The sequence below is a fragment of the Pteropus medius genome, unplaced genomic scaffold (assembly GCF_902729225.1).
Source record: "Pteropus medius unplaced genomic scaffold, Ma_sr-lr_union100, whole genome shotgun sequence".
Classification (NCBI taxonomy): domain Eukaryota; kingdom Metazoa; phylum Chordata; class Mammalia; order Chiroptera; family Pteropodidae; genus Pteropus; species Pteropus medius.
In genome coordinates this window covers 8,417,373-8,444,729 of record NW_024349799.1, presented here as the reverse complement: position 1 = coordinate 8,444,729, position 27,357 = coordinate 8,417,373, and the positions used below count along the sequence as shown (strand labels likewise).

The 27,357-nt window shown below is 35.2% G+C and overlaps 1 protein-coding gene and 1 long non-coding RNA gene across 2 annotated transcripts; both read left to right on the top strand.

Annotated features, from left to right (window-relative positions):
• Positions 1-1,080: 1,080 nt before the first annotated feature.
• TAF15 (TATA-box binding protein associated factor 15) lies at positions 1,081-26,785 on the top strand. Its single transcript, XM_039885938.1, has 16 exons — positions 1,081-1,233; positions 7,464-7,503; positions 8,946-8,994; positions 9,077-9,161; positions 9,246-9,348; positions 11,279-11,472; positions 12,482-12,503; positions 19,000-19,034; positions 19,658-19,690; positions 20,913-21,022; positions 22,041-22,170; positions 23,791-23,883; positions 24,527-24,608; positions 24,721-24,809; positions 24,931-25,153; positions 26,454-26,785. Exons 1-16 carry the CDS (start codon positions 1,227-1,229, stop codon positions 26,491-26,493), a joined length of 1,335 nt encoding a protein of 444 aa, XP_039741872.1. The 5' UTR covers positions 1,081-1,226; the 3' UTR covers positions 26,494-26,785.
• LOC120620887 (uncharacterized) lies at positions 1,240-6,002 on the top strand. Its single transcript, XR_005658022.1, has 2 exons — positions 1,240-1,505; positions 1,620-6,002. It is a non-coding gene; the product is annotated as an uncharacterized LOC120620887 (long non-coding RNA).
• Positions 26,786-27,357: the final 572 nt, after the last annotated feature.

Below are 27,357 nucleotides of genomic sequence, written 5' to 3'. Positions count from 1 at the left end.
TTTAAAATCCTCCGATAAGGGGTTCCCACTGTCTTCACGATAACAGACTCTCAGGTACTTTACAAGGTCTCAGCTACTTTTCTGGTTTCATTTACTACCATTCACCCGCCACCCCTTCCCCTCAGGTAAACTTGGAACATATTGAATTACTTGTTTTGCAACTAATCCAAAGCACTTTCCCCCACTTCACTTGGTCAACTCTTGCTCACCACTTATGGTTTGCCTCGGATGTCATCTTGCCCTCGGGGAAAAAATGTTCTTGTGTGCTCTTTGAACATTCAGTTTTGTCTCACACTCCAGAGCTCTAGCTCCCTCTAGGCAGTACAGTGTAATGGTTAAACCCACAGGCAGTGGTATCTGGTTACTAGGATTCAAATTCCACGTTGTGCATTTACTAGCTGTGCGACCTAAAGCAGGTGAATTCTGCCTTCTCTGTAACGTGAGGATAACATTTCATCTACCTGTCGTGAGAATTAAATGAGATGATGTAAGGTATGATGATAGCACTGAAAACTGAAGCTCTACACCCCATCGCACCTCATCTTAGTAGCCGGTCTGTGTGCGATTTCGTTTTAATGCACGCGCGTGTTTTAGTGTCACCTTGTAGTCTATTTTTTACTTGACAAGGCAGTTACAACAAACCGGGAAGCGATCAGGCACCTGAGCTCATCACGACTTCGCGCTGCCGAGCTCGTCGATTCCTGACGCCCCCAGGCGGCTCAAGCGGTAGTCCAAGTAGAGTGAACTAGGGCATACCATTCGAAATTTTAGGGGAAGATAGGCCGTTTTTAACCAAATAGTTTGTGTTTATAAGTTCTATCTTCTTTCGCTTCCTAACCTCAAACTCTCTCAGACCCAATAAAATGAGAAATAGGACTGTAAATGATGAGGACGGAGCAAGCAGGTTCGGCTTCCTCCCCCATCCCGATCACGACATTGGTACTTTCTCTCCTCAGTTCCCTCTCAATAATGGTATCGTCCGCGGAGGGGCAAACAGAGAGGGATTCTGAAGTCCTCAGGATTCGGAGGCTGATACTAGTACAGAACCACCCCTCCTGCAGTGACTCCATGGTACCGCCCACTGTCTTCTGATTGGCTGCCGAGGCCCCGCAGTCGGGCTCAGCCCGCCGCGCCGACCTCAGTACATCTTCGGCCGCTGCGCCGCTTGGGTCTCGTATTCCTTGTTCTCGGCGGGCTGTGTGGGCTCCGCGCCGCAGCCGTTAGTCATGTCGGGTAGGTGATTCCTTCAGCTAGCAGCGGCAGCGGCGAGAAGGGTGCTGGCGGGGATGGGTCGTCTTCCCGCCCACTGGAAGGCCCCGAGGGAAAGCCTCCGGCTCTGAGGGAGGCTGGGGGGTGGGGGGACGGACGCTGCCGCCGCCATGTTGGACTGGAGGGACGCACGCTCTCAACGCTTTCCGTCTGCAAATCACGGCGGGAGCGCTTCGGCCCTCTGTGTTTTGATCCTGTCCTTGGAACCTGAGGCGACGTGCGGCTCCCGGGGCAAGGTGTGAGTCGGAGGCGGAGGTTGTCTACGCCATCACAAGGGCGGGGTGGGGGGAGCCCGTGATTAGAGCATCAGCCTGAGAGAATCCGTGCTTCTGGTTCTCCGTCCGCCTCAGATCTTTCAGCGAGGCCTCGGGCCAGTCGTCTCGTCGCCTCGTGCCTCAGTTTCCCCATCCACGGAGTGGAGCTGGGCCTTCTGACTCACCCATTCATCAGGTGGAGGCCTTGACGCCCTGGGAGCCCTTTCAAAAGGACGTTGCCTTCCACGAAATTCTGCTTATCTTCATTCCCTCTGTCGTAACTACCCGAATTCCATTTGGGGGTGTTTGCATATAATTCAGCTTCCTCTTCACCCTTTGTCATTCTCCCATCAGTTTTTTCTCTCCTGCAAGAGCTTAAAAGAGCTTTTTCTATTATCGACAGGCTCCTGTAGGTACATACGGCGTTTACCTTAAAACATATCAAAGAAAGGCAGTCTTCAATAAAGCATTTAAATTGATAGAGTCCCCCCCCATTGTGTGGAAGAGGAAAAGAGGCATTGGTCTCTAAATCACAGCCAGTTTAGATCCTGCTAACCCAGAATATAAAGTCTGGAACATGTGTGTTCTCATAATTTAGTTACTAGCTGACCGCACAAGGTCCTCTGTTGTTGGGTGCATCACTGGCTGCAAAGACTCAACAACCACTTGCTAGAAACCATGAAAGTTAGATACCACTTTTCAGGTGGAAAAAGAGAACATTTCCTTGAAGCCATATGGTTGGGATGAAAATGACTTCTGACAGAATCTTTACATTTTTTTTTAAGGGAGAGCCTGTTGATATTTAAATAAAAGCCCCCAGTAATCCATTCTTGCAGAAGGATGGAAATGTGTGACCAAAAAGAAAGCAGTAGGCTAAGAAGCGACCAAACTATAGGATATGGACAGAAGAACGATAAACATTCCTTAGATTAACATTGATCTTAAGCCAGAATATTGATCTTTTGGGAGAGGGGCATTTTTAATGTTTCTTTCCATTTATTTAATCCTCAAACAAATAGTTCCTTACCCCGAAGTAGACATTGGTACATATTTTACCAGGTGCATAATTTGGAATGAAGTCTGGTAAAGCTCCACAGAAGTACATAGAAGTACACCCTCAGGCAGATGTGTAACCCATCCATGGTTAAAAAGAAAAATTCTTGGATTCTCATGGCGAAATTTATGGCTTTCAGTGGAAACAGTGCTCATTAAAACCTTGGCCTGTCTTGATTTTTAACATAATTGTTGGTATAAAATGATGGCTTAATTTTATAGGACTAGGTAGCTTTTATGGAAAATTAAATTTTAGAGGTTTACTGTTTGTAAAATTTGGGATTTTCATTGTGTCAAATTAGTATGTGAGCTGGTTTACCTGTTAGTACTGATATTCAAATTACTAGGACACTAGATGTTTGTCACTTTTAATTTGAGGGTTTTTTTTAAATATCAAAGATTGGCTTTCACCTGTGAAAAGAATGATTTAATAACATCGTTTCTAAATTAAAAGTAGAATCTTTTTAGTGTTATATATTTACATTTTGTAATGTGTATAAAAAATAATACTTTTGACTTTGTATAATAATAGGAGTAATGCTTTTGACTTGTTTTTCAGTGAATGCTTAAGTTAATAAATTTAACAGTAAAGTCCATTCCCTCAACAGCTAATGGCATTAAGTTAGGTTAAGTCCTTTAAACATTCCAAACTACACTTAGAAATTTATCATATTGACTCAACCACTCCAGATGCCTGACAGGGCAGAATTATAAAACCTAATAACATATAAACACTTAATGTAATCAATAAAGTAGTAAATGTCAGACTCTCAGACATTCCAAGTACTATTTACAAATGTGAATTATCTGACTCCTTTCAAATTAAAATTATAATACCAATTATACATATAAAAGTTACAAAGTCTAGATACTTTTCATTTCAGTGATAATGTCAGACCAAGATAACTTGAAAATCCTCTGTATCTACAAACACCTAAAGATGCAAGAACTTAGAAAAAAAGGGCAAGCCGCAGCTGCCAGAAATAAAGTAGAAGTCAGAATGGTAGGCACAGAGCTAACTTGGTGGTTGCCTTGGGGAGGAGGGTATAGGTCTCATCATTTAGAATCTGGGATTTTATTGCCCAAGTAACTAAAACTAAGGACAGGAGAGCTTTGAGACCATGAGAGCCAGGTAATGGGAGTGGAGACCCTTATGTAAGACCTGGATGTTTGAAAGACTATCTTCTGTGAAGGAATGAACTAGAAAAAACTTTTGTACCAGCCTAAGAGATAACAAGGAAGCCTGGGCCCTAAGTGAAACAAAAATGTTCAGAATTCATAATGTGGACCTGTGCTTCATACAGTTGGATGTACATAGGCTAGTTATGGGATCTGAGAACCTTAAGCCAAGTAATTAACGTAAAAATTGGTTCTGAGTTGGTAATACCTTTGGGGTTCTTGGTAGAAACAAATGAAAAACTTTTCTGGGAGAAATCCACACTCTAGGTCAACAAGGAGTCATATGCTTGGGAAAGATGAGTTCACAGTAAATATTGTAGAACTCGAAACATTTCATGAAAATGAGTGACAGGTGGGATTAGAACCTCTTATAAATAAATACCCTGAAAGTGAATGTTATATATTTATAATGATTAAAAACCTAAAGGGAACCAACTTTCAGAGCAAGACATTATGAGAAAAGGCTACAGAGATTTGGAAAAGAACCAAATATAACTTCTAGAAATATAAAAAGTGGGTAAGTTGTATTGCACATAGAAATAATGAAGTGGAAGATGTGATATAATTACCCGGAATTCAATTCAGAAGGCTAAAGATAAAAACAAAAAATTAAAGAACATGAGAAATAGATTGAAAAGTCCTGTCATACATCTGAATTTGAGGAAAAAAATGGAAGAATTAATAATTGATAGTTTTCCAAAATTGATAAATTTTTTGCATCAACACAGTAGTTGCAAACAGACGTAAAAGTTTATACGTATATACACTGATGTGAAACTGTGTATTGGAATACCAATAACAGACCTACCAGAGGAAAAGAAATGATAAGATTGATACACCTGAAAGTTATAAGAAGCCAGAAAATAGTGAAATGATCCTTGGAATTTACAGGAAAGAGTAACCATTGACCTCGTAATTTTTACCCAAATAAAAAGACTAAGACTGCCACTTTCATGTCTTTGCTGAAATAAGTTAAACTCAGAAGGGAGGAGTAGGATGAAAAAACTAGAGGAGGCAAACAGTAAACAAAAAGCAAATGACTGGAACACAAGATTAAAATGATTACATTTAGAGATTTTAAAAAAGTGGAAGCAAAAGGATGGGGAAAATGGAGCAAAATAATAGGTGAGGGCTGTGATTGGCATTGTTATTAACGTTCTTATATTCTAGTGGAGGTTAATCATTTTGAACTTTGCCAAGAATTCATGTTAATTTGAATAAAATTATGAATGGTAACTTATTAAAATAACAGAAATTTAATGTATTGCTTATAAAACAGTGGGAAAAGGGGTAAAAATCCAATAGAAGGCAGGAACGGAGTTTCAAGATAAAAATCCTGTTAAGTAGAAAGTCCAATATAGGCAGGTAGAAATAAATAAAATAACTAGTAAATATACAAAACACCAGTTTAAAGACAAAGATTCTCGCATTGGGAAAAAATGATCTAGCTATATACTGTTCAGAAATGACATACCTAAAACATAATGTTAAAACTATAGAGATAGAAAAAGGTTAGCCAGGAAAACAACCAAAAGGTTGTTAACAGAATAAAGTGGACATTTTGAATGATAGTATTTATGTAATGTTAAAAGGAAATTCAGGAAGATGTAAATCTGCACTTTTATGTGCCTAACATTATAACCAAAATATAGAAAGCAAAACAAAACCCCCCAAAACCAAACCAAATAACTCTTTAGTCAAACGGAATTTTTAAAAACATACCTCTCTCTCTGTAATTAATAGATCATGCAGACCAAACAGTAAGAGGTGAACGATGCAACTAACAAGCATCATATAGGTTTAACAATTCATTCATCATTTAGAAAATACACAGTTATTTTTAAGCACATAGGAGACATTGATGCAAATAAAATATTTACTAGGGGAAAAGCATGAGAGCAAATTCTAACAAATATCAAGAGTAATACAGAAAATACCTTTTCTGGCTGCAATGGAAAATAATGAGAAGACAAAAACAAAACCTTAAACATGCAGAAGGAAATAAAAGCGCTTCTAAATAATTGATGGGTCCAGATACAAGGCTCAAGTGTCAAGTATTCTTAATGACCATTTGTTTGAAATGCCATAAATAATATTTAAATGATTTTTTTTGATGAGAATAAACCATCTGTGCTTTCTCAAGTATTTATACTAAGGGTCAGACTTACTGGTTAATAAGCTTATTTAGCCAGCTAAAGAAGTCAGATTGACAATTTCAGAGGGCTGAAGTGACTCAGTTATAGTTAAGGACTCAGTATTTACAGGATTTGAGCCAGAGTCACGTGACCTATGTGTCGTGTATGTCTATAATTTTGTCTGAGGGATAGACACAGATCTTGGACTCTACATTCATGCCTTCGGATGTAATTTAAAGTTTCATGTGTCCTCAGGGCATCTTAAGTTTTACTCATTTGTTCTACCCGAACCCCTCAATAATCCTTTACAGTTTTTGATTTGGTTGAAGCTAATTTCCTTCCCTATTTGATAGATAAAAATAATTTCTGTGGTCCAGTTAGAGTCTATATCCTTTTCATATTTTTCTTATTTGGTGGTTAGCTGTAAATCTAGAGTCATTTTATCATGGGCATGGCATTGATGCAGTTTTTCTTTTTCATCTAAGGTAGCCTTATGTCCTTCACATTCATAGAAGTAGTTGGTGTCAGGATTGCATTCAAAATGCTTATAATTGTGGATTTAAAAAAGTAATTTGTTTAGTCTGATTGGAGATACTCTCTACTGCAGAAAAGGGGCTAATTTGATGTCACTCACTTAAAGTCAATGGCAGTGTTTTCAAATTGTAGCTTTATACAAATTGAATGAAAAAGTCACTGATTTGATTTTTGGTGAGTTTTCATAACAGTCTAACAACAAATGGTTTTGTTTCAAATTGGGTGAGGTTGGGCCTAATGGTCAGTAGTGTGAGACTCAGTCATTTTTTTGCAGTTGGAAGTATTTCTTATAATATCACTCTTATTCATCAGTAATAAACTTACTCATTTGACTCTGAGTAGAATCCTAAAGGATAGAGCTTATTCAGAAAATTTTGATATAACACATTTTTGAAGTATTGAGAAAAGCTCATAGTTCAAACTTTTTTCCTGTTTTTTGATGCATATTATTCAATTCATGCCTGCCTTGGTAGTTTTTATTGCCAAAAAGGAAACTAGAAGTAGGTTTTGATGAGTTAGTATATCAGTGTGGTTAAACAACTAACAATTACTCTTACCAAATCTTCACAGATCTTTTGTTGCCACAGCCAAAGCAATCCATTACAAGGGAATGGTTTGCATGTTGGGCAGGGGAGGATGTGCAAAGTAAATGTTATCCTGGATATTTATCTTGTCAGTGCGTCATCCCCCTTTTGGCCCTGATTAAGTTTAATAGATGTCTTTTTGTATATAAAGATAGTAGAACTTGAGCTTTTGAGTTTTTATTAATAGGATGGATTTTTGACTGATTGTTTCACATTTGTTCACTTGGTTCTTGTGACCGTCAGGACATGTGTGTAGTTTTCAAAGACGTAGTTACTGTAAACAGCAAATATTTGTACAGATTTCTTCTTGCACAGTATTTTTAACTTGTAGATTTTCTTTCCATAGTTCCTTTTTATGACATTTTCTTATTACATTTCATCTGTAAGATCTAAAGTCAGCCTTTGAAGGAAGCATAATGTTAAATCAGATTTAAAATTCTTTTTATGTGTTTTAGATTCTGGAAGTTACGGTCAATCTGGGGGTGAGCAGCAAAGGTAAAGTATACATATGTTTTAATAATGCCATGAAAAAGAACTGAGAAAAAAAGATGAGTTCAGTCAGGTCTCTCTTTAGATTTGGTATCTAGATGTCTTAAGAGAGTTAAATATTAGCTTGTCAAGGAGAAAGAGTTAGCCTTTGTAAATAGGTTCTGTGAAACATATTTCTTCCTTTTTTTTTTTTAAAGGCTGTGTGAATCAGTAAATAATCAGATGTCCCCTAGAGATTAAAAAATAAAATTTCATAGGTATTCTAAAGATAGTTTTCTTTGGGAAAGTTAAAAAAAAATTATTAAAAGGATTTAGCAATTCAGCTATAACAGGGTCTTAGAAAAAGCATTTTTTTTATTGTATGTAATAGCTAATATTTTTAAGGGAGAACAGATTTTCTAGAAGTACTATAATAGAAATGTTGAATATTTTTTAAAGACTCTTTATCATGCTAACAATAAAAAGAAGTCCGTTTTAATATGAATGTTTACATGCAGTAGAGTTCTCTTGCTTACCAGAAATATAGCCTTTAATTTATACTATAAACGTTTTGCAGCTCAGTGAGATATTCAGAATAGCATCTCAAATATCTTCTGTCATCAAGTTTTAAGGTTCATAAATACAGATTTGACATTTTTATTCTTACCGGATAGTACTAACCTCATAGTAGGCAACTAGCAAATGTTTATTCAGTGAAATAGATTTTAGAAAGTTAAATTCTGTTAGCACTTGATAGCTCTAAAATGGCAAAAATTTTTTTGCAGATGTTTTATTTTTATTTGGCAAGTATTCAGAAAATATGTTTTTGACTTGTTAGAGCTTATGTGCTGTAAAATTAAAGAATTCAAATCTGAGGAAGGTAATTTAGTCACTTTATAGCAGTCTATGCTACGACACAAAATGCAAAATAATTTCATTCTTTGATAGTACTGTGAAGCTGTACATGCCTCTAATTACTGAGGTGCAAAGTTGGACTTTTAGTGCCACCCTCTGCCTTTTCTACAAAGTTAAAGGTAGATATAAGGCAAATGGTAGGAAGAAATTAATCTATCAAAACACAGCTAAATTGATTAAAGTGATTAAATTAAAAGGCCATCATTTTTCTGCTTCAGATATTTGCTATGGGACTTGCTGCTTTGTAGTCATTCCCTATCTCTAACCCCAAAGCATAATCTCTTTGGATTTTCTAGCTCTGGTGAAGTTTTGTTTATTTGTGGGGGATTGTAAAAGCGAAACTTTGATGTTTGGCATGCAAGAGGTCTGGGAGTGACTTCATTTATGTTAACTGTCTTTGATTATCACCTTTCAGTATAAATTCAGAGACAGGCGGATTGACACTTTCTCGAAAGAAGCTTGTATTTGAGTTGAAAGTTGAAAATAAAGATAGGGTTCTTTAAGCTTTTAAATCCTAGCACATTTCTTTCAAGTAGTACATTTTTCTTTTACAGTTATTCCTACGGAAATCAAGGCAATCAAGGTTATGGACAAGCACCACAAGTAGGTTAAAATATAAATTGTGTTTTTTATAGTTATTTTTATCTCAAGTGGGTGATGAAACTTTTATTTACTTAAATTTCAGAGCTATTCTGGCTATGGGCAAACTACTGATTCGTCATATGGACAGAACTATGGCGGCTATTCCAGTTATGGACAAAGCCAATCAGGTTGGACTGGTTTTGTTAAATTTGCTACTTTACAAATTTAAAAATCAGAACCGTTATTAAAAGGTATATCCATCCAATCTTTAGGTTATTCACAATCCTACGGTGGTTATGAGAATCAAAAGCAGAGCTCCTATGGCCAGCAATCTTATAATAACCAGGGACAGCAAAACACGGAATCACCAGGAGGGTAAGAAAACAGTAAAAATACTGAGACTGTGTTGGGCAGTGGAAATAACACTGGGTAGTAAACAAATTTCAGCAACAAACTCCTAGCTTTAAACATTTTTTTTCAGAAAAGTTTTGATGGAGTATGAATTTTATAGTTTTGTGTTAGGAAGAATGTAGAAATTGTCAGTACTGTTATTTGATACTTATTTGTAAAATTTTTAATATGATTTAAATGTTAAAAAAAAATATGGAACTCTCTTTATACCTGATATTAAATAAAAACCTGCTTATAAAAGACTTCTCATTGCTTACTTTTATGTCTATTTTAATTTTTAACCATTTTAATGTATTACCTTTTCAGGGACAAAAATGTTAAAAAAAGTTCCAAAACCTACCCACATATTTCACATACCCTAAAATATATTTTATTAATATAGGTATGTGAATATTTACCAGCAAGTTTACAGATTGTATAGTTTCTTTAACTTTTAGATTTGAGGAGTTTGTACTTGTTATTAATTTTAATAATAGCTATGTGGTGACAGAAATCTATGGATGGTGAGCATACAGTGCAATATATATTTGCCTTACTGTTGAATTGTACACTTGAAACTTACTAGATTTCATTAACCAATGTCATCATAATAAAAATTAATAGAAAAAAATAATTTTAATGGCAACTTTTTATTGTGCTTTACATTTTGTGAAATGCTTTTGCATTTTCTAATTTAATTGATCTTTAACCACCACTGTAAAATAGTGTCAGTAATTATCTCCATTTTATAAAGGTAAAGAGAAGTTAAAATCATATAGCTTGTTGGGTTATACAGCTAAAAAATGAGGCAAACAATGAGGTCACTAGTATTTTCTCTGCAGTGAAGAAAATTATTCTAAGTGAAATTTAATTAAAAGTGTTGAAGAAAGATTTATGAGGTCAAATTGTCAGTCTTATAGATTAAATTAGAGCGGTTTGAAATTAGAAAGTGAGTACAAATGTAGAGAGTAATATCCAGAAAGCATGTTACATTAGAAGGAAGAACTCTTCAAGCCCTGTTGGTTAGTTTTAAATTTAAGGAGAATCCTTTTATAAGGATATATTTTTGGAAGTATGACATAAATGTAGACCAAAGAGAAATGTTAGATTTGGTGTGCCAGCCATTTTAAAGCGAAATGTTAGAGTTCTGACTATTGATGTGATGTGATTTGGGTAGGAAGTTGGGGGACGTATTGATTGGATCATCTGACACAATAAGATGTGACTATTCAGTTATGAGATTTTTTTTAAAAGTAAAAATTAGAACTCAGATTCAATTAAGTGTTCCATCCTGAGAGCCGGTAATTGATAGTCATATTCCTCAGATCATACTTAGAATTTTCTTTTTGAATTTTTCAGATAAAAAAACTGGGATCACAAAGCAAATTTCTTTTACTCAGACTAAAAAATCTGAATGATTACTGTTTTTTAAAATTTATTATTGAAGTAATTAGAAGAATGTACTGTAGAATCTAAAGATAATTATAAGAAAATAGTCCCCAAAATACTGAGATAACATTGTTAAACTTAGGGACAAAGAGCCTTTACATGTAACTATTAAAAGGACTCAGTACTTGTGGTATCTTCGTTAAAGAATCAGACATATTACTGTACTTTATGGCATCTTTAATTTTTTTTAAATTCAAGGAGATGTAAAAACCATAGTGATTTTTAGCTTCAGTGATGTTTTCAAAGGTGCACGTGGTTTTTTTCATAATGTATCTCTTCAGTGAAAGTGAAATTGAAGATTATTGGCGAGAAGATTTTGTAGATAAAAGACTAAAAGATTTCCATCAGAAAATAATAAATATGGTTGAGGTCTAGCTGGTCAGGCATTTTATATCAGCCTCAGTTGACTTGTTACAGTGAACACAATTCTTTTATAAAATCTCTCAAGTTCTTGATTTCTGTTTAGCCAAGGTGGAAGAGCGCCTTCATATGACCAGTCAGACTATGGTCAACAAGATTCGTATGACCAACAGTCAGGCTATGATCCACATCAAGGTTCATATGATGAGCCATCAAATTATGATCAGCAGCATGATTCCTATAATCAAAACCAGCAGCCCTACCATTCACAAAGGGAAAATTACAGCCACCACACACAAGGTAAGATATAATGACCTCTTATTTTTCTTTATTCTGCTTAAAGAATTACTTGTATACTGAGTTTTGTATAAAAAACCTACATAAGATTTCAACCGTTTGTAAGAATTTGAGTGTTCTCTCATGGCCGTCAAAACCAGTTTATTAGATTTCTATTTCTGAACTTCTTAGACTCCCGAATGGTCATGTGACTTTTCCATGGCTGATTACATAAATTTCCTTTGCCGTCTCAGTCAACTCTGATCACTTGACAAATGTTGCTGCTTCCAGTTCTTTTGGTAGTGGTGGTCTGCTTGCTTCGAGGAAGTTATGATCCTGTATTAGCCTTCTCTGACTTCATCTAAGAAGGGCTAGTCATTCTTTACTTTGTTTTCCTCTAGCACTTTGTATATACCACTAATACTTAGAAATCTATCCATGCCATGAAAATGCTTCAAGGGCAAAGGTCCTGTCTTACTCATTTTTGTACCTTCATTGCCTGGGATAGAGCTTGTTTCATAGTAAGTGCTCAATAGATATTTGTTGAATAATTGAACAAATAAATGAATGAGTAAAAGTGGAAGTTCATTCACTGAATATCTTAAGTGAATATATGTTTTAAGTATCTCTTGAGTTTGGAAATCCAGTTATTCCTTGCCCATGCTTAATTTGCATTTAAATATTTCTGAGGTGAAGAAGGTAATAACTTTTAAGATTGGGGTTATGCTTTTCATCTAATTTATTAGGGTTCTGTAACCTAATGTAAACTATTCCACATTATCATCACATCAAATGTTGATAATCCACCTCACCGTTTTGCTGTCTCACTTTAGCAGTGGAATTTAACAAAGATGGAATTCTTAAATACATTTAATTCCAGATGGTTTTATGATAACTTGCCTTTGAGTTCTTGTGTCCATGTGCCATTTCCAAAGGACATGATGTATGACCTAAAGAGCCATTTAAGATTCTGTTATGAGAAGCCTGTGTCAGACATGATAATAATTTACTTATGTATGTATTTTTTTTGTAGATGACCGTCGTGATGTGAGTAGGTATGGAGAAGATAATAGAGGATATGGCGGGTCACAGGGAGGAGGTAGAGGGCGTGGGGGATATGACAAGGATGGAAGAGGTCCTATGACAGTATCAAGGTAAGTTTTTAGGTATAGATATCTACATTCTCTCTTTTCTTTTTTTTTTTTTTTTCTTTGTGTATGTGTTACTTAGCTGGTTTGATTCCAGCATCTAATTTAGATAAGAAGCTTAAAGAGATTATGTTGTAGAGGAGGGCAGAAATTCAAAATCTATTTTCAGTCTTAAGATGTTATCTAAATCACTTCAGAATAGTCTTATGTTAGCACTTAATTTACATGGTATACATTAACCACCAGTGGAGAAAAGTCCCCTACTGTGGTTGTGGTTAAACCACTTAACTATGTGTTACCTGCCAGAGCTCTAGACTCTTAAACTCTTTTAAAAGATGACTTTGGGAAATCCAAATGTTTTGTATGTAAAAATAAAAGGTAAGTTAATTGTAGATTAGCGGGCAGAGAGGCTTTTCCTTAATCTTGAATCCCCTTGGGAAGAGAAAATATTAGGCAAGAACAGAGTATAAAAGTAGGGTTGGCAAAGAGAGTATGATTTTATGTAACCAAACTACTTTGTCCCTCTTTAAGTAAATAATATAAATAGTGCAGAATCACTTACCATTGTGTATTTTGTCTAGACTAAGCTGTGGAAAAGGAATGACTTTTTTTAATTCAGCATTTCTTTTCTCCATTGCTAGTATTACCAGGTTTTGGTATTTACTATGACATATGTTACGAAAGTTGGTTTCAAAATTACTGTTAAATATATCTCTAAATTGAGCACTTTGGCTCTAAAAAGAAGAATGAAAAAGTAGTTGACATTTATTGTCCTCAGAAGAAATCTGCAGATTTTAAATTTTGTGTGTAAAATACACAAGCTTTAAAGATAATTTGCGTTCCTTGGGAATTGAAATTGTCAGTGGCCTGTTAACTGACAACTGTTAATAATATATCTACCAGTTCACTCTTGCTCCTTAGGGACTGAGTGTCTGTCTCGAGGTGACCCTGAGGAATGCAACCAGTTACACACAGCACTTATTTCTTCAAGTGAGCTAGGAATTTTATCTCACTGACTTGTATTTCTTTATGTTTAGTGTACATTGCTTTTTGATAGAATGGCAAAACTAAAGTCTAAACATACTTAGTAACCTTTTATAAGACTTGACCATTAAGAGCCTTTTGATTGATAGTCAAAGTCAGATTATTAACGTAAAACAAATATATCATGTGCCTCTTCATTATCAAAAAACAATCTGTCAAAATGTGGATATAAATGAAGAATGTAAAGTGACATGGCACTTACTCTATCTCATAGCCTCCGTCCTACCTCAAACAGAATCCCAAACAAGATAACCAACAGGTGTATTTAAATTTCCAGTTACTATGTTTTGGATAATTGGCTGCCTTGGAATGCTGTACATTTTCTAGTACATCATATGTTTAATTTTCTTCATAAGAACGTTATAATTATATCCTAAACATCATCTGTTAAACTATGACAATATCTGAATGGTAGAAGGGAAGTCTTTAAAAATATATTTTCATTTCTGAGAGATGACTCATCTTAGAATCAGAGTGTTGAAAAGACCTCAAATGATCTTCCTGATAAAAGAGGGAAGGTCCATAGGTTAACCAACCTGGAAGTCCCATTTTTAAACACTTTTATAACTGGCAACGTATTTCAGTATAATTTTTGTCCCATACACTGATTCACGAACTAAGTTTTTGATTTTCATATCTTTTTATTTAGCCTTAGAACCTCTTCAGACAAAATTGTATGTAGGACCCACTATGTATTAAGTCAAAATGATGCTGATCTGATTCAAGTCAGGGTAGAATTGGAGGAGGGGTTTTGTCCAGTTGCTATCTACCTGGCTTCCCCGCAAGCCAATAAATGGGATGTTCATAAAAGGCTTTTTTTAGAACTCCATATGGATTATGGTGATTACTCTCTATATTGGGTTGGCAAACTTTTTATGTGAAAGGCCACATAGTAATTTAGGCTTTGCAGACTATGCCGTTTCTGTTGCAGCTCCTCAACTCTGGCCTTGTAGCATCAAAGCATCTATAGACAGTATATAAATGAATAAACATGGTTGTGTTCCAATAAAACTTCATTTATGGATAACCGAAATTCGCAGTTCATATCATTTTCATGTGTCACAATATCTTGCTCAAGATGTGCTTTTAGCTTATTTATGGCGTAAAGTATTTTGAATTTGAATAAAAATGCCCAGTTTTAGGAATTTTTTCACTTGCGGTTTTACATTTAAATACCAAAAATACCCAGACCTTTTTTGTTAGTCTTCATCAATACTTGCATTTGTGTTTTTATTCATCTTTCTTAAAAAATAGCAAGGTTGAAAATTTGATCCTTTTGGGGCTGTATGAAGAATATTTGGCATTAATTGGATTTATATTTGAAGAGAACGGGGCATAGTTTGTGGGTGCGGGTGGGATGTGTGGGTGGGACATTCTTAGATGAGGTTGTATGGGTGCTTGGCTAGAGAAAGAAAAAGGAAGCTGTCAGCTTTCCAAATATGGAAGAGAAATGAAGGTTGTAGGGACTATAGCAAACAATATTTTTCTTTGAAAAAGCAGTTGCAGCAAAAAAGATTGAATTTCTAAGTGTCATCTAAAATTGATTGCTGACCTCTTAGTGGACTAGAAGCTTAAGTCCATAAATTCTGTTCTTAAATTCAGCATTGTGATGAATGCATTGGAAAATTGCCAGAACTTCATTCATAACTTTTTCATTTGGTATGTCAATCAAGTTCAGTAGCTGTTTCAGGTTTTAGTATCTCAAGCCTAAAAGTTATTTTGAAATTTGAATGTTGTCTTTACAAGAGTTTTTGATTAGCTCTCTTAAAAATGTACATGTGTTCTGTAATAGTCTAGAACAGTGCTGCCCAATAGAAAAAACAAACAGATGAAATTAATTTTTATAATGTATTTAATTTATCCAAAATATTGTGAAATCAGTATAAAATTATCTTGTGTACGTTCTTTATTTCACACTACTAAAACTTTGGAAATCCATTTCATGTTTTACATTTAGAGTACATCTCAATTTGCTATCCATATTTCAAATGGTCAGCAGCCACATATGGCTAGTGAATACTATTTTGGATGGTACAGCTCTAGAATGATAGATTCCTGGCCTCCTGAAATGTTGGTAAATTCTGAATCCAGAAAGCCTTTTTACCACACATACAAGACATGGGAGAAAGTGAAACATAAATGCAGCTACTGTTGAGAATGGTATTTAAATCCATTGAGTCATTTATCTTTGCAATTAATGATGGTCTTCTTCATACCCCTAAAATGGTATTCTGGATTTACTAGAATGAAAACTTGAGCACAGCACAGGTTTTGTTTTTCTTTTTTTTTTTCTTTTAAACTATTTCAATTTTTAGCCAGGTCCCTTTTTCTCTTAAGATACTGGATTTTTTGATAATGAAGATTCCTGCATTGTCCTTTTGCTTCTTGGCAGTTTTAGTACTTGAATAGATGTATTTAGATTTTAAAATTAAAGATTGGGAATAGAGATTCTGTCAAAGAAGTTTCTTGATAAGCGCCTGACATTTAACTGTCTTTTTCTCTTTAATATGTTATGTTGTAACAGTGCAAGATCCCTCAGAGTCTACCTTACTGTAGGCTGCTCATTGTGCTTTTGAACTTGGGACATCCATTTTTGTAGCTGAGTCAAAAATTCAGTTGGTTTTCTTATGCAGAGGGCACTCAGCTTTAAATTTTGAGTATGCTTATATTATGTCTCTACTCTAGTAAATACTTCTACTACTTCACCTTAAAATGTTCTTCAGGAATTATTTATGTATACAAATTTGCTTCCTTTTGTGGGAGAAAAATTTGTTGTGGCAACGTCTTGACTCAGATGTTCACCTACATTCATGTCTTAATTTGCTAGTGAGGCCTTAACTTAGTATATGGAAAAGGAACTTCTAACTTGATAAGCAGTTTTGAAAGAAATATTCTTAATTGTAGGTCCATTTTCTGTTAACTATTTAATAGTGAGTACTACTTGAAGTTTATTTACTATATTTAATATAATAAATTTCCTAATAAAGGATTATACTATAATTAATAGGGAATTTCTTAATAAGGAAAGAAAAAATAATCGAAACATTTGAATTTAGATGAAAGCTTTGCATAGAATTATAGATCATTTAGACTAGTGCTTCTCAAACTTTAATGTACATAGGAATTTCTTAAGGATCTTATTAAAATGCAGATTCTGATTCAGTAGGTCTGGGATGAGGCCCAAGGTCTTTTTTTTCCTGAGATGATCCCAGGCTCTGCTTATGCTGCCATTCCATGGATGGCCCTTTGAGTAGAACCTTATTTTGTAGAGGAGAGGAATCTCATGCCTAGGGAGGATTAATGACTGGTTCAAATTTTTAAGATTGACTAGTGATAGTTAAGACTATACCTTGAGTCTCTTAGTTTGAAGACTAGTACTTTTTGTGAATGTACTATGTTGTTTCCATATTTATGCCTATTGTGTTCAAATCTTCAACTCCTGTATTTTCAAAGGAAATGCTCAATAAAGATGACTTAAGTTAAAATGTCATTCTATAGAGGAATAGGAAATTATAAACCTATTCAAATGTCATTGTTTCATATCTCTTTTATTTTGCAGTGGGTATGTCCTTTTTAAAAAATTGTTCAAAGTTATATTGCTGGCTGGAATAGAAATTGTAGGAAGTAGGCCGATGTGCGAAATGGAATATTTTTCCTTCCTTGTGGCCACATATACAGTTTGATGCTTGGTTAAGATGACAGCAAAATAATTAAGGGGTATCTCTGCCAACACTTGTGAAAATTTCCTATTTAAAAATCTACTTTATTTTGGGGACTTTAACCTCCTGATGTAGGAATGTGGACTAAATAATTTCATTAGTTCTTTTCTCATCATTTTTTGCAATTCTAATGATCATCTTGAAAGAAACTTGAGATATCATGCTTCCTAATAAGATTTTTAGCAGTTTAATCTTAAGAACTTTGAGAAGGGCTTCCCCTTCTTTTTAAAGACTTAAGCAGTGATATACAGGTCATTCAGAAGTGTAGGTAGGGCTTGGGTACTGTGGTGAAAGACATCCTAGAGAATCAATAGGGAACTACATGTAGATGAAGGACCTGAGCTTCATATTGTCTACATAACCTTGAAAAAGCCTTATTCTCCTTTTTAAGTTTCCTGAAAATTAAATAGACTAAAAAGCAAATTAGGATGCATGTGTCTATATCTAAACTGGTTGCAAGGGGAGCTTTTTTTTTTTTTTACATGAAGGTAGTAGAATAGACTTATTATAAAGAAAGACTACTTTCTCATTTAACCAGAGTGGTTTTTCTCAGGATGGCTCAGAAAAACCATCTAGAGGGCATGGTTATCACTAAAGGAGAGGCTTTTAAGCAATGAAGAGACATTAGTATATTGGATTATTTTCTTGGTTTATAGAAGATTAGTAGTAGTAGATGAGATATCATCTGAAAACTGGGTGTTTTTATTTCCATGTCAGCATATGAATCTTAAAGGATTACTTCATTCCAGAGAAACAAGCTTTTAATATATGGGGGTTTAAAGAGTTTCTTGATAAGAGAGATCTTAGATTTCTTATATAAAAGCTGCGTACGCAAGAACTCTTGAGTCAGCTGATGTGGAAGTTTGTCAAATAAAGTAATTTTCTTGTGTGAAATGGCAACATTTTGGAGTATGTGTATTCTGTCTCTGATATGGACTACTGATTGGTGTATAGAACATTTGGCAACATGAACCTCAGCTCTGATGTGAAGAGATCTAGTAAATTTTTGTGGGTATGAAGTAAGAGGGCAATTTTTAAGTCATGGTTTTTTTTTTTTAGTGCTCCTTTTATCAGTTTTCAGAATGATTTGAGATTTTAAGACATTCAGGCTTACTTTCATGTATATTTGTGCCTCACTTTTTTTTCATCATCTCATTAAACCCACTCTTTGGTATCACAATAGAACATAGTATCTAAGTTTTTACTTCTGTTTTGCTATCAAAATCTTAACCTTGCTTTATATTGTTCTTCCATTCTTTTTCCTTTTTTCATAGTTTGAAAAATACTCCCCTAGAAAGAGTGTTTTCTCTAGTTTAGCATTCTTCATTCTGTGCCACAGCTTTAAGTTATGATTTGAATAGGATCCCTTTGGCTTGGGGTTGGGAAGATTTTAAATAAAGAGTATAGTAGATATGTTCTGTAATACATTTGAAAAGACACCCTTGTGGAATTAGATCCTGGGGAAAACACTTAGGTAAAAACAACATTTTGAAGTCTATGAAATGGAATTTACTGGAAAGTTAGAGGTGCTACTGTTTTCCTAGGTGCTCTACTTGTGACAGTTAAGTGTAGATTGAGCCCAGGGCTCAGCACATTAGAGACTTAAGGAAGAAATCATTTCTTCAATTTTTCCTCTGCAGTGGTGGTGACCGCGGTGGCTTCAAAAATTTTGGTGGTAAGTGCTGAGTATCCCAAAATGTTTCAGTGGAAATGCTATATAAATCTAAAAGCCACCAATATCCCGCAGATGCAGTCTAAGCCCTTTCTTACTGTGTTGAGGCTGGTGTGTGTTGTGTGCTTTAAAAAGAAATTATATATATATATACACATGTATATATATCAAAGAAAACATTAAAAAGTCACAGTTGATTTCAGATAGTCCAATGGATTTCTACACAGTGAATTTGCATGTAAGAGTCTGGTGACCAATGAATGAGACTGTCACTGGGTTTTGACAATACTTTTTTTATAAAGGTAGCTGACATGGTGTTTTAAAAATCGCTAGGGTTTTCCAATCAGCCTTCACAACCAGAGCTTAACAAAAGTGATATTAGCATAATGTCAAAGTGGCAGGTACCGTTTGGGACAAGTTTAAGGAAATATTGACTTTCATCTTGATTTCTTAAACTTTTAATAAAACTTAATTTATATATTTACTTTGTAAATCTATGATGGTTGACTTTCAAGGATTTTGGAAGTATTGATTTTTTCATGCCTTGGTTATTACTATTTTAAAAAATGATTTCTAATGAGTTGCCTTAAATAGCTTTTTTTTTCTTTTTTTTTCTTTCCCCTTAGGTCATAGGGATTATGGACCCAGACCAGATGCTGGTAAGGTTTATGGCAGTTTGTAACTTTGCCTTTTAAGAGAATGTTAGTTTTCCATTTTTCTCAAGGGAAAAGTGTGTGTGTTTGGAGGAGTTAGAACAGAAGGAAGATTTAATTTGATAGTGCTGCCAGACCCGGGGAGCTTTACTTCTAAAGACATATCAGAAAGAAAAATTCAGGGAGATCGATTGGAAAGTTCGCTGGGAAAAATTGCTATGTTTGTGCTTCCCCATGCTCTGCTTTTTTCTTTTGTGAAGAAATACTTGATTTTGTACTGCTAATTAGTAGTATTTAATTACTGCAAGTCACATTTGAGACAATTGGTATCATTGGGGAATTAGAAGTAGAGAAGCTGTGTTTAAGAAAATATTACATTAGATTGGTAGTCTCCTTAGGGGGCCTAAGAAATCTGAATTCATACATAAGAGAATTGTGTGACTCTGGGCAGAGGTCACTAATTTCATGTGGTTTTTTATTTTTAAATGAAATTCAAGGCTAAATGGAGCCTTTTGAAAGTTATGAGTTAGAGATTAAAAATCTATTTGAGCCAAAAAATTTTAATATATATTGAAATCAGAACTTTTGTTTTTATTAAGATGCCAAAGTATTCTATATGGATGGCAATTTCTGAATTATCCCTTGATGGACTGAATTTTTGTACATCTTTCTTACTTTGTTGTACTAATCCAAAAGTGTGCGTGTAAGGTAAGGTGTGTGTCAAGGTGCCCCTACCCTCTGGTATATACAAAGCTTGTTGCAATGAATGGGAAACCAACAGTTCTGCTTGGCTTGCTTGGAAGTCCAAAGTGTCAAATTTGGGGACATTTCTACTTGAGAGCCTTTAAAGTATAGATTAGCTGTAAAGAATTAAAGCTCTCCAAAGAAAGGAGTGCTAATTTATAAACTAACTTTCTTCTCTTCATGAGCTTTAGTCCTGTATCTGAATTTAAAGAGTGAGATTTGTAAGATATCCCTTAATTGGCTTTGTGTATTTCATATAGTGTGGACTTGATCCACTTTACCTTAAGTTTATTTGTAAGAATTGACCAAATAACTATTGTGACCACTTTGCATGTTTATATAAGATTTTTCTTTTATTGGTCCTTTTTCCTTTTGGTCATAGAAACAGTTGTATATTGGAAAGTAAATTATTGTTCTTGATTACTAAGCAGGATGTAGTAAAACTAAAGAATATGTAAATTAACCATATTTTTTTTCCTCTTAGATTCAGAATCTGATAATTCAGATAACAACACAATCTTTGTGCAAGGACTTGGGGAGGGTGTGTCTACAGATCAAGTTGGGGAGTTCTTTAAACAGATAGGAATTATCAAGGTGAGTGAAAAGTATGGCTTATGTTGAAAATCTCATAATTATCAACATATTCTGGTTAAGATACATGGATTATATAATAAGCCTACACAGTAGGGCTTGTCTCTTAAAATTCCCTAGTGCATATGCTTATCCATGTCTGTAGGCCTTTGTTAAATTTGCTAAATACATGAAGATTTTATTTCTTGCTTGTGTTTACCTTTACACAGCCTTCTGTAGCTTTAGCTTTCAGTCTTTGGGCTCTAAAAGTAGTCTGTGCCCAGCTTCTAAAATTGTGAGAATCAAATAAGATTGTGACATTTTATAGATTACCAATATATATAAACTCAAGTTGTTAGTAACAACTTTTTATTTTGGTATTTCATGTCTGTGATACATATTAGCTCAATATGGAATGTTTTATAACTTTATTGTTTACTTAAGTGCTATGTGCACTGTTTCATGCAAATATTTTTCATCTCTTCAGCTAGGAAGCAGCATTTAGAGCAGTGTTAATAGACTGTAGCATTTTCCTGAAATCAGTTAGCAATTGTCCTGTTTTTGGTGTCTCTGAATTACTCATTTTCCCTCCTCTTTGGGGATTTAAATTTTCTTAAGGAATTAATTATGCATGAAATATGTAAAGTATTTACAATGCTGATTAAGCAAAAATTCTTCTTTGTCTTCTACTCCCATTGCAGCCAAATTTAGTGTGTATTCCTTAGTGATAATCTATTGATTTGCTTAGTGAACATTCTTCCTGGCCTTTTTTGTTTGTTTTGCAGGGTATATATTTACATGAAGTTTAAAGAAATTAAACATAGATAAAACAGTATACATGTATCATTTTTTATAGCTTGGTTTTCACTGAATGCGTCTTAGAATTTTCTTTTTCAGAACCTATAGATAACTTTATTTGTATGTTGTATATTAGGTGCACAGTATTTTGTAATATGGATGTGTGAATTCCTTTAAAAAATAAATCATATGGTTCCTGATTACTTTTTCTTAAAATGCTAACACCATTTTGTCTGTTCCTCAGACAAACAAGAAGACTGGAAAACCAATGATAAATTTGTACACAGACAAGGACACGGGGAAGCCAAAAGGGGAGGCAACAGTGTCGTTTGATGACCCTCCTTCAGCTAAGGCAGCCATTGACTGGTTTGATGGTATACCCCTCTCATATAGTTTCAACATTCAGTTTGGCTAAATGTTTTCTAGTTTTGAAGTCAAAACGTGTTTTGACAGTGATTATTTTCATGTTTACTTGTAGATATTAAGAATACAGGCCAAAGTTTTTATATACCTTTATAAATGAGATGAGCTCTCTCCTTGTTAGTCTAGAATATTTCCTTATATCATGCCTTGTGCTTGAGGCCACCCTGATAATAGATGTAGAGGATTGGCCTGCTTGACTTTATATTCTTTTTAAATTTAGGTTAATTTTCAGATACAAAGTTAATACATACTTAGAAGAAATAATAAGACTTTTTTTCCCTGAAAATAAGAAATTATGAGAAAGCAGAAGTAAATCAACCATAGTCCTCTACTCAGAGATAACCACTGATAATACTTTTTACTACCTTTCCTTCCAGCTTTTTAACATGTAGTTTATCATACTCCAAATGTAGTTTTGTATCATGTACTTTTCACTTAACATTTTAACATAGTCATTTCTCCATGTTATCATAAATTCATTTATGTCTTCTAAAACATAATTGCATTTCTTCTTCAGAGATGAGATTGTGATACCTTATGTGTCCTAACCTTCATGTTCTTTATTGTTTTGCACTAATCCATGAGGCGCCATCATTTTGTTCTTGAAGGCTAGGTCCATTCTTCCTCAGTTTTCTCCTTTTTTTTTTTAATATAGTTTCAGTGAATCATAAGGCAATTTTTTTTTTTGCTTATGGTATGTTTAAAAATTTTTGTGCCATTTGCCCATAGGGCATATGGCCTTTTAAACTTTTAACTCCATAGTCAGATCTTACCAGGTCTTTGTACAGCTTTTAAAGTACTTATCCATGAATTGCTTTCTATGTAAAGTATATGTCATACCACTTGACATTATGGAAAGTTACCAGCCACAATAATTAGGGCTTTGATCAGGACGTCAAGACTCCTGTATTTATAACCATTTTATGACTCCTTGGAGACCTTTTTATTATATATCAGTTCTCTTATTTAGTATTAAGTAAAAAGAAGAATTTCTCTAAGGTCCCAGGGGAGCAGATTATGTGTATGTGTGCATATATGTAAGCACATATGCACACATTATTTTTAAAGATACTACTTGCGTGTGGTAAAAAAATTTCAAACAGTACCTGGAGTATATAATAAAAAGTGAGCTTCCTTTTTACCTTTGACACCCATTGATCTTGTTTTCCTTACTGAGAGTTAAGCACAATAGATGGTGTATATACAAGCATATATAGGTAAACATGTACACCCATGTTAGCATGCGTGCACGTACACTTATTTCCTTTATAAAACAAATAGTAGCAAACTACACACATTCTGCACTTGGCTTTTTTTATGTAAAAATGTTAGATGTAGGATTTTTTTACTTATTAAGAAATGACTTGTCCAGTGATAGATCTGCTCTGTCCAGTAGTTGATGTCACTTTTTAGCCCTAATAACTCTTTGAGAACACTAGTGTGTTTGAATTTCTGTGAGAACATGTCATTTATTCCTCTGAAATTAAAAATATCCAAGGTAGTTTAACGTTTTTGTTGAGAAATGCAGTTGTGGAGTAGCATTTCTTAAAAACCATTTTCTTGTTTCTTAGGGAAGGAATTCCATGGCAACATCATTAAAGTGTCCTTTGCCACCAGAAGACCTGAATTTATGAGAGGAGGTGGAAGTGGAGGTGGGCGGCGAGGTAAGATACTTGTTGCTCACTGGCCTGGATATTGTACAAAGGGTTTCAATTTGAGTCCATGTTCTGTCTCTATTATGTGAATTTGCTACTACCTCTTTTTCTCTCAAGGTCTTTCTCCTTCTATGTTAAAGTGAGTGTAGCTACCAAGTAGGAGATTAGGTAAATAAGGTGTCATATTAACCCAAGAGTAGTGAGAGATGGTTCTAGAAATCTCTTAGGAAAGCTGTATAGCAATTTGTTATTCACCTGTAAATCAGGGAGGAATTATCTAAATGACCTAATTAGATACTTAATCTGTAAGTTCTCTGATACAATTACTGCCAGCTTGTTCATTTCTATTGGGTCTAATTCTTAAATTCATATAACCTTCATCACTGAGATTCTCAGATTAAGGGTATTATAGAAAAGTTTTTTAGTGCATTATTTTGCACTGTAATGTGTGTCTGGGGTTCTTTTCCCACATTTCTTACACTTAATAAGTAAAGCCCCTTATTACAAATCAAAATCACAGAGGCCTACCATAATGGGTTAATTTGGGGGGCTGCCCAGTTATTGGTGGGCACTTGCTCTTAGTTCTTTGGTGCTTTTACACTGCTTTGTTAGTGTCTGAGGCTGATTTTTCCCCTCCTCCCTTATGCCCTAGGCCGTGGAGGATATAGAGGTCGTGGAGGCTTTCAGGGAAGAGGTGGAGACCCCAAAAGTGGGGACTGGGTTTGCCCTAATCCGTAAGTATTCTAGTTACTTTGGTGGGAGTAGGAGTTGGGATTGAAGTTTAAAGGTGCAAGGGAGGTTCTGAATCCATTGGAAACTATTGAGCATTTTCTTTTTCTTTCTTAGGTCATGTGGAAATATGAACTTTGCTCGAAGGAATTCCTGCAATCAGTGCAATGAGCCCAGACCAGAAGACTCTCGTCCCTCAGGAGGAGGTAGGTCAGCCTTTTGGGTCAGCCTTTTAATAGCATCTACATGGTATTTATCTTCTGACTAGCATTAAGGAAGCTTTACATTTTTCTGCTGGCCTCATTGGTTTGCATTTCTATCTTGCAGATTTCCGGGGAAGAGGCTACGGTGGAGAGAGGGGCTACAGAGGTCGTGGGGGCAGAGGTGGAGACCGAGGCGGCTACGGTGGAGACAGAAGCGGGGGCGGCTATGGTGGAGACCGAAGTGGAGGCTACGGAGGAGACAGGAGTGGTGGAGGCTATGGAGGAGACAGGAGCGGAGGTGGCTATGGAGGAGACCGAGGTGGCTATGGAGGCAAAATGGGAGGAAGGTGAGTATTAAAATGTAGTTTTTACCTCACTGCTCCTAGATTTTAGGGTCTGAGCCCTTTATGTCACATTTTATTATTGTCTAGTTTTTTGGAACTTGAATTTCCCATTGGCAATTCTGTCATTTAGAACGGAGAAGATCCAGTTGGTTCCCTGCTTAGCAATTTCTAAAATTTTGTTTTGGATTATTCATAAATTTTTATATTTGTATGAGTGTGTATGTTTCTGTTCTTCCTCATAGCTAAAGATAATTGAGACTAAGAGGTAACTTGAAACTGTAAATCAAGGGTTCTCAATCACTAAGTGATGGGGGAGAATATACCTTTCATAGGGGTATGCTTTTTCACATCACCTGGTGCTCCTCTGCAGTTTTTCTGGAGATTTTGATAATACTTTTTCCAGATGAAAATCACTGATGATACTAATGGGAGTGTGTTGTGCACATGGATGTAGAGGTAGAAAAATAACTGAATAACCAGTGATATTAAATAAATTCAATTATTATACTAAGCATTCGTGTGCCAGAGGTAGTACAGAATAGTGAGAATTAGTATAGCATGTGGTTAAAAGCACAGAATTTGGAGACGGACTGTCTTGAGTTCAAATTTCGGCCCCACAGCTTGCTAGTTGTGTGACCTTAGGCAAGTTACTTAACCCTTTGGAGCATCAGTACTCTCATCTGTACAATGGGGCTAATAACACTGCCTTCGTGGAATTTTATTGAGATTATTACAGTTGCTGGCCCATAGTAAGCACTGTGTAATTGCTAGCTGTTAGTAATTTATCATCTATTGACACTTCTTGTCATGTGGCAAATCCTGTGAAAGTGTCTTTTATATTTTTTAGTTCTAGTCCTTTTGTCAACCCCATGAAGTAAATGTACCTTACTATTTTCTAACTACAGAGTTAGAAACATTGAGTAACTTTCCAAGGTCACACAGTAAGTGGCAGATCAGAATTCTTAACAAAACTGTTTGTTTGCTTATTCCATTATGCTACTCTTCTGTTCAGAGTGCTGGAATTAGCACATTCTCTGACCCCCTGAAATGCCACAGTGGTTTGGAGTTCTTATGCTAGGTGGAAAATTTTTGACAGAGTGATAGCAAAGCTTCTAGGAACTTCATGGGTCCCAGAGCTGATAAATTAGACATTCATTAAGCACCTTCTAGGAGAGAAATCAGGCATGGTGTGTCATCCTTACAGAAATTGAACTGATACCAGTCACTAGTATCCTGAAGTGTTTAATGCTCCTCTTTGGTACAAAATTAGAATTTAGTCTGGCTCTTTATTTTTCATTCCTAGAAACGACTACAGAAATGATCAGCGCAACCGACCGTACTGATGACTGTTTTGAATGTTCCTTTGTCTCTGACATGATCCATAGTGAAATTGCCAGAGTTTTGCCTGCTGCTTTCCTCGTGGCCTCTTCTTGGGTAGTGAAATTAAGTGACATTTGGAATTTTATTTGGGTGGGAGGGTTGGTACATTTTTTTCTTTTAGAAATGTCCGTTGAAATTTCCTCCTTTAGTTTCCAAATCTCTCCTTCCCAATCCTTGAAGCTAAGTGCGTTGTAAAATATTGCCAAAATGGAAAGTGTTTTGTAATACTGCAATAAAGGCTGCTTGTTTTGTGGACTTTTGTACATTAGTGCATTGTTCCATCACACTTAGGATTCAGTTACAGCAGATTCTAACCCTAAAGAATTAGGAAAGAATTTTATGTCATTAAATTAAAATGTTACTTTCAACAATATTTATTGAGTTTCTACTCTGTTTAGAATAGTAGTGTTTAAGAATAACTGCACGTCAGAATCACCTGAGAAAGTTGTCAGTTAAAGGTTCCTGGGCCTCATCTCAGATTTGTTGGATCAGGACTTACTGGAGGTGTGTGGGGGTAGGACTGGAATCCTTATTTCCGTCAAGCTTACCGGGCGATTTTGATACAGTTTAATTTCAGTTTATAAATGAGAACCATTTATTTAGGGCAGTGTTCTAGATATTGGAAATTTGGAGGTCTAAGGGCTAGTTAGGATGAATAAGGATTTAAATAAGCTAGGGTTTAGATAACAGTTTACATGATGTGTTATTTGGTATTCATTAAAGAACTATTTCTCCTACCCTTACCAAGAGCCTAGGATAGGCATTGCACCAGATGTTGAATATGTTGCCCATCAAGCACACGCAACATGTATAGTCTGATAAGTGCT